General features: G+C 36.8%; 1 protein-coding gene across 1 annotated transcript in view; it reads left to right on the top strand.

Moving 5' to 3' along the window:
* Nucleotides 1–3,994: 3,994 nt before the first annotated feature.
* LOC306886460 (uncharacterized protein) overlaps nucleotides 3,995–19,113 on the top strand; it is a 22,173-nt gene continuing 7,054 nt past the window's right edge. The window contains exons 1-2 of the mRNA XM_079443568.1: nucleotides 3,995–4,105; nucleotides 17,504–18,352. Coding sequence (XP_079299694.1) covers nucleotides 4,069–4,105; nucleotides 17,504–17,985 — 519 coding nt within the window. The 5' untranslated portion in view covers nucleotides 3,995–4,068 and the 3' untranslated portion in view covers nucleotides 17,986–18,352. The remainder of the gene's footprint in view (nucleotides 4,106–17,503; nucleotides 18,353–19,113) is intronic.

The following is a 19,113-nucleotide window of genomic DNA, read 5'->3' as shown; positions in this document are numbered from 1 at the left end:
TTTAAAGAATTTATTTGGTCAATAACAAAGTTAATCTCAATACTTTGTTATATACCCTTTGTTGGCAATGACAGAGGTCAAACGTCTTCTGTAAGTCTTCACAAGGTTTTCACACACTGTTGCTGGTATTTTGGCCCATTCCTCCATGCAGATCTCCTCTAGAGCAGTGATGTTTTGGGGCTGTCGCTGGGCAACACGGACTTTCAACTCCCTCCAAAGATTTTCTATGGGGTTGAGATCTGGAGACTGGCTAGGCCACTCCAGGACCTTGAAATGCTTCTTACGAAGCCACTCCTTCGTTGCCGGGGCGGTGTGTTTGGGATCATTGTCATGCTGAAAGACCCAGCCACGTTTCATCTTCAATGCCCTTGCTGATGGAAGGAGGTTTTCACTCAAAATCTCACGATACATGGCCCCATTCATTCTTTCCTTTACACGGATAAGTCGTCCTGGTCCCTTTGCAGAAAAACAGCTCCAAAGCATGATGCTTCCACCCCCATGCTTCACAGTAATGGTGTTCTTTGGATGCAACTCAGCATTCGTTCTCCTCCAAACACGACGAGTTGAGTCTTTACCAAAATGTTCATCTGACATTCTCCCAATCCTCTTCTGGATCATCCAAATGCTCTCTATCAAACTTCAGACGGGCCTGGACATGTACTGGCTTAAGCAGGGGGACACGTCTGGCACTGCAGGATTTGAGTCCCTGGCGGCGTAATGTGTTACTGATGGTAGCCTTTGTTACTTTGGTCCCAGCTCTCTGCAGGTCATTCACTAGGTCCCCCCGTGTGGTTCTGGGATTTTTGCTCACCGTTCTTGTGATCATTTTGACCCCACGGGGTGAGATCTTGCGTGGAGCCCCAGATCGAGGGAGATTATCAGTGGTCTTCTATGTCTTCCATTTTCTAATAATTGCTCCCACAGTTGATTTCTTCACACCAAGCTGCTTGTCTATTGCAGATTCAGTCTTCCCAGCCTGGTGCAGGTCTACAATTTTGTTTCTGGTGTCCTTCGACAGCTCTTTGGTTTTGGCCATAGTGGAGTTTGGAGTGTGACTGTTTGAGGTTGTGGACAGGTGTCTTTTATACTGATAACGAGTTCAAACAGGTGCCATTAATACAGGTAACGAGTGGAGGACAGAGGAGCCTCTTAAAGAAGAAGTTACAGGTCTGTGAGAGCCAGAAATCTTGCTTGTTTGTAGGTGACCAAATACTTATTTTACCGGGGAATTTACCAATTAATTCATTAAAAATCCTACAATGTGATTTCCTGGATTCTTTCCCCCCATTCTGTCTCTCATAGTTGAAGTGTACCTATGATGAAAATTACAGGCCTCTCTCATCTTCTTAAGTGGGAGAACTTGCACAATTGGTGGCTGACTAAATACTTTTTTGCCCAACTGTATATTGGTTGTAGATTATATTTCTGTTGCAACTTTTTCTCACATTCAGTCTGGCATCAGTGTGATTTTTAAGTAATCCTGTCGGAATGTGGTTATAGGACTATAGTGTTGATTCATTGTTATTTTAGAATGAAATTATAATGTCGGGTAAAGGTAAAAGGTAAAGGCCTGTTGCAACAGGGTGCATAAAATAAGGTTTTATTCTGCTGTTGTTCAGATTTATAATTACTCGACCAATATATTGTCTGGCCGCACCTCAAAAAAAAAAAAAAAAAAGGGATGGAAAAGGGGTGTGTTTATTGTCTAATAATGAGTTAATTAGTATAGTTGAAGTCTTGAGTTTCAAGTTTTATGTTGTAGGTCATTAGACTGGCAGCAAAATGTTCCTAAAAAGCACAAGATTGCATTCTGTTCATAATTCATAATTGTGTGTGTCCCTCTAGATAATCTTACCAAGCAATCTAACTCACTAACCTGTCAGTCAGTGCAAGTAAATAGGATTGTTTGTACAGCTTGACTGTAGGCTGCTGCATGATAGTTTCTGCAGGACAGGTTTGGTAACTGCAATACTTAACCTAATACTTAATTGGCATATAGAAGGTGTTTTTTTTTTTTTTACCATTGCTATGCATCTGAGTGAAACAGTTGTGCTGTTGATATTATTATTTTTATATAGTGTTTGTATAATAAGTTATTTTTATACATATTTTTAGCCAATAAAATATAATGTATTTTTATAGGCCAAAATCTGGACATGCGTCCATCGTCCTGACATCAGTGGGGTTTTTAATGGGTTTTTAGGGAGATGGCCCTAAAAAAATATATATCACTGTAGCACTCTATTGAGACAGATTACAAGGCGGAAATCTTTGCACATTGATATTTGCTGAATTTCTCCTATTAGTTTCACTTGTATCGCTGCTAGATTGGATGGGAAGTGACCGAGTGTGTATGTTATGCAAAAGGATCCTTGTTTTATTTTTACATATTCCAAAAATGTTTATTTGAATATTTCATGAAGGCACTAAACGGGCTCTGTCATATTTTTCAGAAGACTATATGGAAGTATAATGGCGCATGCATTTATTTTGTATTGCAAATGTATCTTTGTGTTGACAGCAGGAAATTAGCACAATGATGAGCATTGACGCTCTTATTAATTTAACAGAAACAGAAGTGTACCTCACATGAATGCGCGCTGAGTACAGTGATGTGTTAGTGGCTCTGTGCAGTGTTTACATTCTTTGTACTCTGACCCTTGTGAACCTTAGCTGCAGATGTTCTCAGATAAAGCAAATGGTGGGAGAGGTGAAAGGCCGACCTCTAGGATCAATATTAGCAATAATGACACGGAACCGCCAATAGCACAGACTCAGCTCTCAGGAATCTAATGAGTATTTTGTGATACAGTCCCCTAAAACCCTTGAAGGCTGACTCCCTAAAACCAAGCCCAGCATTTACACAGAAACTCTTTTACTGGTTATTGGTTTTTCAAAAAGCAAATCCGATCACCATTCATTCCCAAACAAGCTGGAATTCAATGCTCTTTCATTATAGCCTTGCCTGTAGGCTTGGTCACATTATGAAGCAATTTTTTTCTTTCTTCTCCTCCTCACAATTTGTTTGAATTACGTTGTGCAGCTGGAGGAATGTTGGCTGCGGAAGCATTCCTATGGAAATATTTGGAATTCTGTAGCTGGATTTCCTGAGAGGAAAATAGGCAGAGGGAAAGTAGATGAATGGGAAGGTGGAATGTGAGAATTGTTGTTTCACGGTTCAGACATGATGGATGGATTATGTAACCAATGGGGTGCCTCCCATGGTGACTCATTTATAGATCTGTTAACCAGTGAGAGTTGAACAGTGTTATTCATTTTTAGAGAACTGTTTCCTATGAAAGCCCGTTCCCGCCACTAAATAAAAAAAAAAGGTGACTTTTTTTTTCCAGAATTCTGAGATATAAACTCGCAATTGCAAGAAATAAAGTCAGAACTGCAAGATAGACTTTTTTCTCACAATTACAAGTTTATATCTCACAGTGTTAGACTTTTTCTTGCTATTGCGAGTATATATCTTGGATTTTTCTCACAGTTGCAAGTATGTTTCACAATTTTTGGCTTTTTTTTTTGCTATTATGATATTTAAACTCAGGAAAAAAGTCTGAATTACGAGATAAAGTCGCAATTTCTAAAAAAAGTTAGAACTGCGAATTTATATCTCCAGTTTCTGACTTTATAACTGACAATTTCTTGTTTTGCAATTTGCAAGAATTTGCAAGATACAAACTCACATTTGTGAGAAAAAAGTCAGAATTGTAAAAAAAAAAAAAAAAGAATCTATTGTGAGTTTATATCTCACAATTGTGAGCAAAAAAGTCAAATGAGATAAAAAGTCACAATTATCTGTTTTTTATTGTAGAAATGCATTGTGGTATTGTTGTGAATGTGCATCGGAGACTGACACGGAAGAGAAGAAACTGTTGAAAAAAAGTTGTTATTTTTGTTTGCGCACAAAGTATTCTCGTAGCTTCATAGCATTACGGTTGAACTGATGTCACATGTCCTTACTACCCTTCTGGGCCTTGAACGTGTCAGTTCTGTTGCTGTTTATGCAGGATCAGAAAGCTCTCAGATTTCATCAAAAATATCTTAATTTGTGTTCTGAAGATGAATGATGGTCTTACAGGTTTGGGACGACATAAGGGTGAGTAATGAATGACAGAATTTTCATTTTTTTGGTGAACTATCCCTTTAAGATATATAACCAATATCTAAAGCTGGGCTTTCCTTGAAACAAATAGCTATTTCTTACCTGCATAATTTTTTCTGTCTACAGTCTTTACAAACATGATGTGTTAATACGTACGAGTAGTGTTGTCACGATACTGGAATTTCTAACTTCGATACGATACCTTGAAAAATATCGATATTCGATACCATTTTCGATACCACGGTGAAAAAAAACTGCCACAATATTAAGGGGGTAATTTTTTAAATTTAAAGATAAATGTAACAAGTCGAGAACATGCGGTATATTTTACATGAACAAAAAAATGTCTTGAGGTACTGCATTTGTTGATTTATTTATTAATCTTTTATTAATCTTAGTTAAATGTTAATTGAAACTAACGTTTACTAATACATGTACTAATTAAAATCCAAAGTTCTATTTGTTGATATTCTCATTTGCTTCATAACCAAAATATTTCCAGATATAGGGCCCTATGAAATCAGTTTTATTTTTCCCCAAATTCAGTTTTATTTTTTTCTACATTCAATTTTTTCCGTTTGAATTTTTCTGGACTCTTTTTTTTTTTTTTAATGGTCAAATTAAATACTATTAATCTAAAAGCATGTCTATTTCATTAAAATCATGAAAATTATCAAATTTAACATTTAATTTATTAAAAGTGTAACAAAAATGACACGTTTAGGGCCGTATGAAATGTTTTATTTTGTTCTCACCTTATGTTTTATTGTTACCAAATTCTGTGTTTTAGCATGTCTATTATTTGAATGCATACAAACAATTTTTATTTATTCTTACAGTAGCCTTATGAAATGTGTTTTCCCCCTCAGAAATTCTGTGTTGTGTATTTAAATTTTACTGGATATCAGATGAAGGCATAAAACAATTTTAATTAATTTATATTTGAATTAATGAAAATTAAAAAATTTTGGCAAATGAATGGGATTTACTATTAAAATTAAAATATTTTGTGATTATTTCTTTTGAAAAAATTAACAGTAGTAGTATTATGTACATTCTACTAAATAATAGTAATATAGCCTATTTCTGGCACACGGTCTTTAATAGGCTAAGTTCAACCGAACTTTTATTTTGACGGGTTGCCGTGAATACTTTTAAAGTTCTGTATGTGTATGATATGATGCTAGTTTTACTCAAATTAAATGGTAAAATGCTCGTAAAGTGCCTTTCAGATCAGTTCTGGAGATATTGTTGATGTATTTATGTCCTCATTGAGACGGCAGACGCTGAAATCACCGCGAGTGCCACATTAGTAAACACAACCGCACGTGCAGCACATTCACACAGAGACGCGCAGAACATGCAGGATTCATATTTAAATCCACTTTTGCAGCTTAATATTTACAGATACTAGTCCATATCGCGATTTGATTTGTGTAATGACCTACTTTTGATTAATTCATCCAAACTATGTCAAATTCTGTGACATTCCGCGTTAAACTGTACAATTCCGTTTTTATGACTGGATTCCGTGCGCGTTCTCTGCATCGCGGAGATCATAGATCCCTACAGATAGCGCTCCTGCTGTGTTCTTTAACAACCAGAGCAGTCATCTTTCTATTCACTTCACTTTTGCTATTTAACCAGAGCGAAGGAGACGAGTGCGGTCACGTGTGGTGCTTGTCCACGCGCCTTTGGAGAGAAGTAAAGTGACAGCTCGGCTAGTATCGGTGTATCGATACTTCGGGAAATTAATATTGGTACCGTTCAGATATTTCAGTATCGATATTTATCGAAATATCGATATTTTTGACAACACTACGTGCGAGTCAACTCACTGATCCAAAGTATGTCCGTTAATTCGATTGGCGTTCCTTTCAGTTGTAACTCACTCTGGTAAAAGGGTGTAGCCATGGGCACAGCGCAGACCCACCCATTCTACACTAGAGTACACCAGACAAACTCATGCAAAGGCCTGTTTGATTTTCCCGTTGCTGTGACAACAGTCTTAGGAGGCTCTTACTGTAAAGTGTGAGTATGCCTGAGTCAGATCTTTCTTTCATTCTGGTGAGAGGGCTGATCAGGACAAACCTGTCCTACTGAGTCTACCCAGTTTATGTCAGATGCCATCATCTGCAGAACTTTAATTGTGACTGTGCTGTGTGCATGATTACACAAATTCCCATTTCATAGAAACTTGGGTGAGCTCTTTTGATAGGACGTTAGCAACCATAGCAACACCCTGGAAAAGACCTAGAAAACCCTATCGTGGTGGGGATAATAAGAGAGGCAAGACCCAGTTTTGTTTTGAAAACAATTTCTTTCATTTTAGTTTGTTCATAAGACACAAAGCTTTGTTTTGTGTTTTAAGTTTTTTGTACCCTATGTTTTTTTTGTTTGTTTTTTTTTTGGTTATTTTTCTAAGACCCCGTCATGCTTTGTTTTCTGCTGTTTTTATTTTTTGTTTCTTTGTAAGACCCCAACTTGTTTTGTTTAGTGTTTTATGTTAATTTGTGTTTCTTTGAAAGACCCCAACTTGTTTTTTGTTTTTATTTATTTATTGTTTCTTTGTAAGACTCTATTTTTTTTTTTTGTTTTGTTAGGGTTTTGAGTCAGTTTTTGTTTCCTTGTAAGGCCCGATCAAGTTTTGTTTTGCATTATTTTGTTCTGATGTTTTTAAATCTAATATCTTAAATGTTTAGGATTTATTTATTCCTTCCTGCATTCATTCTTTCATTTGCTTATTATTTCAGGTTTATTATTTTTAGGTTTTGCTGAAATATTTTATGTTGTGCCCCATGTATCATAGGCCTATATTTCCTTTCACCTTGATAAGCTTAGGGCCATATTTAAAACTTTTTACTTCAGATGCACTTCATAAATCTGATTAGATTTACTAACTGAGACTTGACATATCACTTGATAAGATGTATCATCTGTGTGCTGGCATGGCTTCACAATCTGTTTTCAGAGTTTAGCAGTATGCCCTGCTCAAGTGCTCATAAACACTACATACCATTGCTCCTCATTTGACACAGGAAGTGGTTTATAGTTAGCGCTCTTCCTGTTGTGGTTCAGAAGACTGAATGGAGCCATCTGTACTCACTGAAAAAAACATAGCAGGCCATAGTCGTACTGAGTTTTTACTGATTTGAAAGAGGAGTTAGGGCTAGATCTTTCACGCCTAACAACTCATAATTAAAGACATTTTAAAAAAACTCAAACTAATCCACATGCAAAGACAAGCACTGAGATCATTTAAGCCCTCCGCGTTTCCTTTCATGTCAGAATATTTCATGCAAGTTGCAAACCGGGGGTATTAAACTGATGCAAAGGATGTGTAAATGTTGCTTGGGGCTTAAAAAGTGGAAGAATTTACCAGAAAGAGTATCTGAAATTGTCAAAAAGAAAAGATCTGCCTATGTTTAATCTGCATTCTATACTGGCACTTTCCAGTCTGGTACCCATGCAAACATAACCCAGTTAATAGACATTGATACATGCCAAAAGTCATCCACAAAAAGCTTAGTTCAAACAGAAGCCACAGACAGGAAGGGAGAAGGGAGTTGACTCTTTGCACCGACATTACAGATGCAGAAGTAAAGTCTTCTGACTGGCTGGCCTAGAATACAATATTTTTTATTGAAATTCTGTTTTGGCCTTGAGAAAAGCGAGCCCTCTGTTGCCAAGTGTTTGTAGACTATGAATGGAGAAAACGGTATCCAGCTGAGAATTATTTTATCATTTGTTTTGTATGCTGTGCACTGAAAACTGCTGTCCACGATAATTGAGTGCACTCACAAGAAAATATTTTTGAATATATATACACACTTATGAAATATTTCAATCTCAAGTCAAATGTTAGCAGGTTTAGATCACACTTGTATGTATGACTTTGCAGTTATTTTTAAACAACAGATCTCAGGGTTATTTTTAGCGGATATTTGTGAAGTCAGTTCCCCTCAAGTTCACACAGGTGTCTAGGCAGAGTAACATGTTCCACCAACATTTGACAACTAAATACATTTCTGTTTAATTAAGACTCGTTAAACATATTTTGTGAAATGTTCTTGAAAAATGGAGCTGTGCATTTTTTTTTTCTTAATAAATAAATGGCACTTGGTTTGATATTTTATAATAAAACACTGTTACTCTCTATACACGGGATAAGTATCCACATACTTTTTAAGGCTACTGTAAGTATGAACATGTCAAGCAGTTACACTTTTTTCTTCAAACAAAAAGCATAATTTTTCCCCTAAAAAACTAGGAAGAGAAACGGAGTTGTATTTCCCCTATGAACATGTCATGTTAGTGTTGGCTAACCTGCAGATGAAAAAAAGGCTAATTTGAGCTGTAAGTCCCTCAAGGAGAACTTTGAGTCACAGTGCAAAAAAACCCTACAGTACATAACCAGTTAGTGTATCTATTATGACTTTCAGTATAAGATTAAGATGTCTGTTAATCAGATAAAACGTGTATACTGATTAATTAATCTCCAAGTGAGGATAATTGAAAACATTCCATTATTCATGGCAGATGAATAAAAAAAAAAAAAACTTGCCTATAAAAAGTAAATTGAAATGTACTCCTCCTTGGCCATCATAGATGTAGATGAGTTTGTTACTTTTTCAGAGCAGATTTGGAGAAATTTAGCATTACATCACTTGCTCATCAATAGGTCCTCTGCAGTGAATGGGTGCCGTCAAAATGAGAGTCCACACAGCTTATATATACACACACATATATATATATATATATATATATATATATATATATATATATACATGCATACATACATACATACATACATACATACATACATACATACATACATACATACATAAAATTGTTCTGTTGGCTGTGGAGTCAAAACATTTACAAATATGATTAAAAGATGAATATGAGACAAAAAGAATTTCACATTTTATTTTTGGGTGATTCAACACATGGATGTTTTACCAGCTAAGAAGTTCAGCACTTTTAGAGTTTCATCCCTCTATCTGATGTGAGCATAAGTATTGGAACAGTTGCCTCACAGGTCTTTCTAAGTGATCAGCTGTGTCCTGTTGCATTATTTCTTCAGATATTAAAAGCAGGGAATGTGTCGTATCAGTTATATCCATTACTTATGTATTCTGAATCTTGCATTCGATGATGACACACAAACCAGGATGAAGATGAGGGAGCTGACTTTGAGAGAAAAGCAAGCAATTTGCATGCTAAAATATAATATAAGATGCTTATAGTTAAATCTGTCAGTAGGTTAGTTGTGTATAGGTTTATAGTGTTTTTTACTTCATTGTTGTACGTCTGTATTTATGTAGCACCGTGGTCCTGCGAGGCACGACATTTCGTTCCACATGTAGCGGAATGACAATAAAGCTCAACTTGAACTTAAAAGAGGAAGTCAATTAGAGCTACAGCAAAAACAAAGGGCATGGAGAAATCAAAAGTTTGGAAACCACCAGCAACCAACAACTACCTGATCGGCTGAGAAAACAACAGTAGTTGATGACAGACAATCATAAAAGCTGTGAAAATTAACCCTAAAAGACATGTCTGTAAAATCACCAACAACGTCCAGAAAGCTGGGGTGATGCTCTGACAATCTACTGTCCTCAGGAGACTTTGACACAGAATTACAGATGCTACACAGCAAGATGCAAACCTCTGACCAGCACCAAAAATAGAAAGGCAAGATTAGTTTGTATGGACCGATGAGACAAAGATGAACCTTTATCTAAGTGATGGGAAAGCAAAAATGTGGAGAAAAAAAGGGAACTACAATGATCCCAAGCATACAGCCTCATCTGTAAAGCATGGTGGAGGTGGTGTCATGGCATGGGCATGCATGGCTGTCTCTGGAACAGGCCCTCTCAACTTGATGACTTAATGTATGATGACAGTAGCAGAATTAATTTGGAAGGGTATAAAACCATCTTGCCTACCATTATTCAAGAAAATGCCACCAGATTCATTGGGAAGTGATTCATATTGCATCAGGACGATGACCCAAAACACCCTGCCAGGTCAGTCAAGGAACTTATAAGGGCAAAGAAATGGAAAGTCTTAGATTGCCCAAGTCAATCTCCAGATTTAAATCTGATTGAACATGAATTTCACCAGCTCGAGAGGAGAGTAAAGGCAGAAACTCCCCAAAACAAGCAACAATTGGAATTGGCTTCATTAAAGTCTGGGAAAAGCATTTCAAAGGATGAGACCAAGAGTCTGGTGATGTCTATGGGTCACAGACTCACTGCTGTGATTGTGTGCAAGGGATCTGCAACTAAATAATAGCTTTTCATCTTTTATATCTGCCTAATGTTCAACTGTCCCAATACTTATGCTCACATCAATGAGTGGGATGAACTCTAAAAGTGCTGTTCTTTTTATTTGGTAAAACGTGTGTTGTAATAATAAAATGTGACATTCTGTAGTTTTGTCATCATATTTGCAAATGTCGTGACTCCACAGTCAACAGACCAATTTTGTCTTTACTGTTCCAATAATTATGGAGGGCACTGTATATATACATACATACATACAGTGTTGGAAAGGTTACTTTGGAAATGTAATAGGTTACAGATTACAAGTTACCCTATTTAAAATGTAATAAGTAGTGTAACTTTTCAATTAATTTATTAAAGTAATGTAACTTATTACATTTGATTACTTTTTGATTACTTTTCTAAATTTGTAATATTTTCAACTTTTACCAGTTGTTATCAGGGAATAACAGACCTTGGAACTCCACGACTGACCAATCGGAATCAAGCATTCCACAGAGCCATGTAATAATTTAATTTAAAGCACAGCCACCAAAAAAAATCATACTTAACACCTCTTATTTACTTTGAGATCATTCTGAGGTTAAATGCAGATTTAAAATCAAAACAAGAAATAGTCTAAAAGCTGTGATACTGGGTTTGAGATCAAATGTTTGCATAGCTATGACAGGAAACACTGGCATCTAACAATGCCTTGGAAAAACGTTAATCTTAAAAAAAAATAAACCATATGCATAAACCCAAATAGGAAATAAAATCACATGCTATCAAATAAGCATGTGTCCTATTCTATGTCCTAAACTCCTGAAACAATGGTGTCTCATTTTAGAGGTGTGTGTGTGCGTGTGTGTGAGTGTGTGAGTGAGTGAGTGAGTGTGTGAGTGAGTGAGTGAGTGTGAGTGTGTGAGTGAGTGTGTGTGTGAGTGAGTGAGTGTGTGTGTGAGTGAGTGAGTGAGTGAGTGTGTGAGTGAGTGTGTGAGTGAGTGAGTGAGTGTGAGTGAATGAGTGTGAGAGAAAACAATTCAGATGTAACCCCCTTTGTAATCATTAACAAATCATTAACATTTCCTAAAGTAACTGTAATTGAATTACACATTTGTTCTCAGTAACTGTAACTAATTACATTTATTTTGTAATTAAATTACATAATTCCGTTAAATGTAACTAGTTACTCCCCAGCACTTATACATACATGCATACATATACATTCATATATATATATATATATATATATATATATATACATTTTCAACATGTCTTTAGCCGCTTTGATTACCTCTCCCATAAGCACCAAACTTTTAACACTGGGAGTAAAGTTGAAAAGACAAAAACTTGTTAATTGTACAAAATGATCACATTGACAGACCTATAGTGTTGTATAGCACAATTGAATTCAAAACTGACAGTTAGAAATTACAGTTTTGAGGATCTATCAACCACTTCCTTTAGACTGTGGGTTAAGTTTCATGGTCTGAATATAACTGCCTTGCCCCCACGCTCTCACGAACACAGAGCATCATCAGGCTTTGACAGGCCACAGCACACTTCCTAATGTTAGTTCACACACACCAGCAGCAGTCTGTGCGTGACAGCAGCTTTAGATGTGTCTGCAGGCCACCCACTGACAGGCATATGCAATGCCACACTACCGACGCCATCGCTTTGAGAAAATGGCTGCGTTTCGCCTCACAGAAGTCTGAAACTTTGTTAGCACTGCCTTAATTCTAGTCATTGTGCTTGTCTAGTATGTGCTGTAAGTTATCTAACTTCTTTGTTTCTTTGTAGGGCTGCTATTATGAAACTGAATCCCCTTCTTTTTTGAAGGTTGTGTCCTGAAGAAAAAAACAATGCATTAGAACATTTTCTCAACAGTAAACAATGGCTTCAGTGTTGTCAGACTTGCAGGTGGCTAGGGGCTTTAATGCCTTTTACCGCTAACTTAAGACCAATATAATTGTTTTGGGTACAACTGCATTGTTGCCATGTATGCTTATCATAAGCAACTTTTTTTAGGTTGCTTATTTTTTTCTGTGAGATCTGGCAACACTGCATAACGGATAAGGCCCTGTTTGGGTGTGGCAACATTGGCTGTGGTTGACAGTTTCAAGTCAAGTCAGTGTTTGAGTGGATTAAGATCATGATCAAAGCTGTTTCTCATGTTGGTTTTGAGCTGTACTTACTGCATACTTTACTCATAAGTCAGTTTATATTAGTGCTGCATGCTAATCACTATTACTTTACTAAATTGTAAGACAAAATCGGCATTTGTTGTATAATGTTGATTACCACTATACATATGCGTGTGTGTGTGTGTGTGTGTGTGTGTGTGTGTGTGTGTGTGTGTGCGTGCGTTCTGGGATATATGGTTTATGAGGACACAAATGTGTATAATGACATGGGTACTAAAACATAAACATGGTTTATGAGGACACTTCCTGTGTACCCGTAAACCAAAAGGGTTAAAAAACATACTAAATGGTGTTTTATGAAATTCAAAAATTGGCAGTAGTTTTCTGTAAGGTTTAGGTGTAGGGTGATAGAAAATACAGTTTGTACAGTATAAAAAAAGTTTACGCCTATGGAGAGTCCCCATAAACCACAAAAACCAACGTGTGTGTGCGTGCATGTTTATGTGGTTTATGAGGACACAAATTTGTATAATGACATGGGTATGACAGAGGTATTACAATATGAAGGTGGTTTATGAGGACACTGCTTATGTCCCCGTAATTCAAAAGGCTTAAAAAACATACTAAATGGTGTTTTTTGAAAATCTAAAAATGCACAAAGTTTCCTGTGAGGGCTAAGTTTAGGTGTAGGGTTGGTGTAGGGCAATAGCACACACAGTTTGTTCAGTATAAAAACCATTACGCCTATGGAGAGTCCCCATAAACCACAAAAACCAACGTGTGTGTGTGTATAAATTTATAAAAATACAACAGTTCTTTTATTTAAACTGTAAAGTTGTACTAGTCATTTTATGGTCATTTCAGGATGTAGAATGTTGTAAAATCATCAGTAAAATCACATTAACATTCATTGTTTATATCATGTGGCTATATATTTGAAATATTTAGGATTATAAGATTAACCATTGACCCCATAGACTTCCATTGTACGTGCCTCACGCTTTTTTATATTTTAAATAATATTTTCTGGTGTTTGACATTATACCACAAGTATTGCTGATTGTGCTTCAGTTGTAGAATCCAGAATAATCCTATAAAAAGATTTAGTAATGTGTTTCTAAGGTTAGATGCATTCTTTCAGTTTGAATTGTTTTGTTTTTTTTGCACTGTAAATGTACGTGTGCCTGCACATTTCTACACCTGGTATCAGCCAGTCTGCTGCAACACAGAATAGAACCACTCCACATGATGTCACTGTCCACCAATCAGAGGCCCAGATGGCCCATGATGTAAAACCGTATGTCACAGATCCTTTCCTGCTGTGCTGAGTAATCTCATTAGAAGTCACAGTGTCACAGCCAGCCATCCTGTTGGTTTGAATTATTAATAATTTGTTTTCAACCTATCAGTTACCATCTTAACAGCCTCTGTTTGTATAAACAGTCTTTCACTAGTGATCAGAGAATATACTGCATGCATGTAAAAGGATCCTTTTCTCAGCAGTCCTTGGTTCGTGTCTAATGAACTGTGAGGAAGTGTTTCACTGCACTATTAAGGTCACTGCCTTCAGCTAAGTGTGTTTTTGATCAGAGATTCTCTGAAGTTCCACTGACTGTGGAGTGTATTATACAGCAACACTTATTTTCCACTAATATGGTAGTCTCTTTTGCGTCCCATGGTTCCTGTAGTGAGAAGTTTAACATCAATTTTTTATGCATTTTGTTTTATTGCAACGCATGTAAGTGATTTCCCAAGAGATCTCAGTCATTGACCTCTGTACTTAACATTAAAATCCCATAATTTCTTACTTTTGACAATCTGTTTTGATATTGATACAATGAACTGATATTCAATTCATTGCAGTAAAATATTTTTAATTATTTAAAAATGTAATGAAATATCGCTATTCATTTTAGTACAAAAAAAAATCAATGTATTCAGTTAAATTATTATTAGACAGTTAAGTAATTAATTTCACTTTAATTTTGTCCTAGATTTTGTGTACAGCCCTGAAAGTCTAACATTTTCTTTCTACATGGTTGGAAAAAAACTTAATTCTTACAAATGATGTATTCTATTGCTTATTGTATTTTTATTGTGTTTAATACATTCATCAAGCTCAGTTATTCAACCCCGTTACCCAAGTTATTGTAGAAAGACAACCTGTTAATCATTCCGACACTGTGTTGTGTGTTTTGTTTGTTTAATATTATTACTAAAAATGACAAAACCACACATATCTGGTTTAATATAATATTAAGGATTTTAAATTATTTTATTTTTGATTTATTTATTAGGTTAAGCACCTCTTTTCACTCTTAGTTTGTTTAAAAAAAAAAAAAACTTAATTAGACTATATTAAGTGTTTCAGGCCCTACTCCGTACCCTATTTGTAGAAAGTGTCTTTGACATCTGGCATGATTAGGCCAGAGAGAAAGAGGAAGTGTGGGTTTCCCATAGTAACTGTTGCAGGGGAAGTGAGGCATCTTCTGCGTAAAAAATGAGAACTAGTATTGAGCCATAGTCATTTACATGAAACCAGAAAATTTCACTCTGAATTTGACCTCATTTTAATTTTCTAAAACAATCTTCAGTTGTGTTGTGTAATTCAGAAAACAAGTCCTTGAACATTTGAACATGTGCTTTTTGTAGGCCTCACACTCTCGACTCGAGGTGCATGTAGACTATACAGTGCCACCTGTTGGCTGCCTTGGGGAAAAGCATGAGGAGATTGATTCATGTAGTTTTACTTGACAAGAGGTGAATACTCACCCATAACAGTATTTATTTGTTTACATATCTATGTCTGTCTGTCTGTCTGTCTGTATATATATATATAGAAACGGCTAAAAACACATCTCTTCCATCTTTATTTGACCCTCTAACTCTAGCACTTTACATTGTTTTGTATAAAAAACAAAACAAAGTAAACACATTTGACCCTCCATCAATTACATATTTATTCTCTAACTGCTAGCTTTTCTTGTAAAACTAACACTAGCTTTCTTTTTTCTATTCTATCTAATTGTTTCTTATTAAAAAATAAAATAAAACCTTTCTATGTGTACTGCGTTAGGCTAACCATGACTTGTAATAGCACTTGCATGTTGTTGGTTTTGATTGCTTCTATTGTCCTCATTTGTAAGTCGCTTTGGATAAGTGTCTGCTAATTGACTAAATGTAAATGTGTGTGTGTGTGTGTATATATATATATATATATATATATATATATATATATATATATATATATATATATATATATATATATATTTATATTCACATTTATTAATATTGCTTTTAATTATTTTTACTTGTGGGTTTTATTTATTTTAACTGTGTGTGTTGAAAAGTTACCAGAATTATTTCATAGTTTATATTTAAAGGCATAGTTCACCCCAAAAAGAAAATTCTGTCATCTTTTACTCACCCCAAGTTGTTCCAAACCTGTATGAGTTTCTTTCTTCTGTTGAGCATAAAAGAAGATATTTTGAAAAATGTTGGTAACTTAACAGTTGACGGTAGCCATGGACTTCCACAGTAAGTAAAAAATACTATGGAAGTCAAATGGTTACCGCCAACTGAATTTTCATTTTTGGGTGAACTGTTTATTTGACTTTTTAACAGCTTGTTGCACTATTGTGGATGTTTTTGCATATATTGATAATAAGTGATGATGGTGCAGTTTAGCCAGGCTGATGAGGTTTTGTATACATGATTTTTATAGATGCAACAAAAGCACTAAAACCTGAAAGGCTAAATCTATGTGATTATACTGAGAATCAGCTGCGGTGACATGGCTCCACTTGGGCTTTTAATGGGGTTTAACCCCGGCAAACTCCATGACCTGGCAGTCCTCTGCAGGGTGCAGAGAGAGATGTTAACAGCTGATGTCCAGCAGTAAGAGCATGAGGGCTGACTGGTCACATTCTGAAGCAATGTAGAAGGCTAATAACCAGTGCTCTATCTCAAGGGTCCAAAAATGAGTCCAGAAATTAGATTTTTTTATTTGCATATTCTATGAAGCCATCACATAACCAAAAGCACCATTTTAATGCACAATATTAAAAGGAAACTTCATTATCATTATAATTTGCAAATGAGTTGCAAAGTATTGTGTGTTTTCATCACATAACAAATGTGTAGCTGCAGCTCTGTTGCATATATCGTACTAGTTTCTTTATGAAGCAGGTCTGGAAATCCTCATTCAGATAGATATCCTGCTTTTCTTTATGCTTGTGTTGGCAGAGGTCAGAGGTCACTGAGATTCTGATCCGAGGGTCAAACTTTCTAATGTGACATCAAGCAAGGGAATAATAAAGAGAAATTCAGGTTTTTGGAAAAAAAAAAAACTGACTGACACTGCAACTTTAAGTTCCACAGAATTCCCTTGACTATGACACAGAAACCTGACATAAAATGCAAAACAAGAAAACAAGTAAATGCTGTACAAGTGCAGTGGCTCAGTGTGCTTTGTGTGTTGTGTCAACAACATACACACGTTGGCTCATGCATGCAAACAGATGGCTTAGGTCTGTAAAACTATAAAAACCATCCTTACAGCATCTGCTTGACTAGAAAACATATGTTACTCCATATAATACAATTAAATGTTTAATAATTTCTTAATATAAATAATTAATATTAGACCGAATCACTACACTCATGCGTTGATTTGTGACTGCGTGTTTTGAGTTTGAGCTCCATCAAGTTGATTCTTTATCGTCTATTTTATATCTTAAAAACTATTTTATACACTATCATGTATCCCCTATAGCATTCTAAAACAAAACCAATCAGAGCGCCTTATCACTAGTTTTATTTTGAATATATATATTATATTTTATAGCCTGCTAGCATCGGCAGCGTGGCTGCCGCTAATCTCGCTTAGATTGCTAATACTCTATTCACACACATTACCATTGTTTCACTGTTACTTGCTTAAATGGCGGATTTGTGTCTACCTTTGAGTGCAGGTGAGGACACATTCGAACTGCATTTGGTGCAGCTGGAGACCGTGGAGAAGCAGATCCGCGACCTGGTGGAGAAGCAGGCCCAACTGAGAGAGCGGAGAGCCGCGCTGGAAACATCCCGGGCTGACGCTCACAAGTCCGGGGTAAGTATACAGCACGCTGCTAACACTCCCACCACCTCTACTCTGTGTGTTTCTCTGAACAGACCCTCTGCACCCAGGATGCGATCTTCCCAGATGTCCTTCACTCCGGCGCCGGGACGCCACGGACACTGGGTGCAGCAGCAGCGGAAGACTCCTCCGGTCTTCAAGATCTCCACCCGGAACCGCTCCGCTGCCCTCTGCGAGATGGAACGCGACGCTGTGATCGTCGGAGACTCCATCGTCCGGCACGTCCGTGCTACGTTAGCTGAAGGTAAAGTGCACACTCACTTTTCCCCGGTGCTCGTGTTCTCTACATTTCTGCGCAGATACCCGCGATCCTGAAGGGCGACGAGAGCATCGGTGCTGTCGTGCTGCACGCTGGGGTTAACGGCACCAAGCTGCGGCAGACGGAGACACTGAAGAGGGACTTCAGGAGTCTGATCGAGACGGTACTCAGCACATCGCCCACGACGACGATCATCATGTCAAGACCGCTTCCCACGTATCGACGAGGACACGAAAGGTTCAGTAGACTTTTTGCTTTAAACGAATGGTTATCGTCATGGTGTAAAGAACAGAAACTGCTCTTTGTTAATAATTGGAATCTTTTCTGGGAGCGTCCTAGGCTTTTTCGTGCTGATGGCCTGCACCCCAGCAGAGTCGGAGCGGAACTCCTGTCGGACAACATCTCCAGGACGCCATCTGACTAGTAAGCCAATTCTCCAATAACTGCTATGATGACTTTTGTTCTACCCACTTAAGAGATAGAAGTACTTGCGTTGTCCAATCTATACAGACTGTGTCTGTTCCCCGAATAGTGAGGTCAAAATATAAATTTAATGCAGGATCTAGAAAAAATCTGATCGTGATTAAACCAGAAAAACGCAAAATAAATGAACAAAAACTATTTTTAAAGCTTGGGCTCCTCTTAGATCACTCGCACCCAAAGCAATTATTGTAAATGAAATGATCACAGAATTTTGATGTACTCTGCCTGACTGAAATCTGGCTTAAACCAAATTAATATTTTGGTCTAAATGAGTCTACTCCACCAAGCTACTGTTATAAACATGAGCCCCGTCAGACTGGTCGTGGTGGAGGTGTGGAGGTATATAGTGATATTCTCAATGTTACTCAGAAAACAGGATACAGGAGGTTTAACTCATTCGAAATACTTCTGCTTAATGTTACACTGTTAGATATGCAAAAGATAACTCTCTTATCTCTTGCTCTGGCTACTGTGTATAGACCGCCAGGACCATATACAGATTTCCTAAAAAGAATTAGCAGATTTCCTCTCAGATCTATTGGTCAATGTTGATAAAGTGCTAATTGTCGGAGATTTTAACATTCACGTTGATAATACAAATGATGCGTTAGGACTTGCGTTTACTGACCTAATAAACTCTTTTGGAGTCAAGCAAAACGTCACCGGGCCCACTCATCGTTTTAATCATACGCTAGATTTAA

Source organism: Barbus barbus (assembly GCF_936440315.1).
Source record: "Barbus barbus genome assembly, chromosome: 20".
Classification (NCBI taxonomy): Eukaryota; Metazoa; Chordata; class Actinopteri; order Cypriniformes; family Cyprinidae; genus Barbus; species Barbus barbus.
This window is presented reverse-complemented; position numbering and strand designations above follow the sequence as displayed.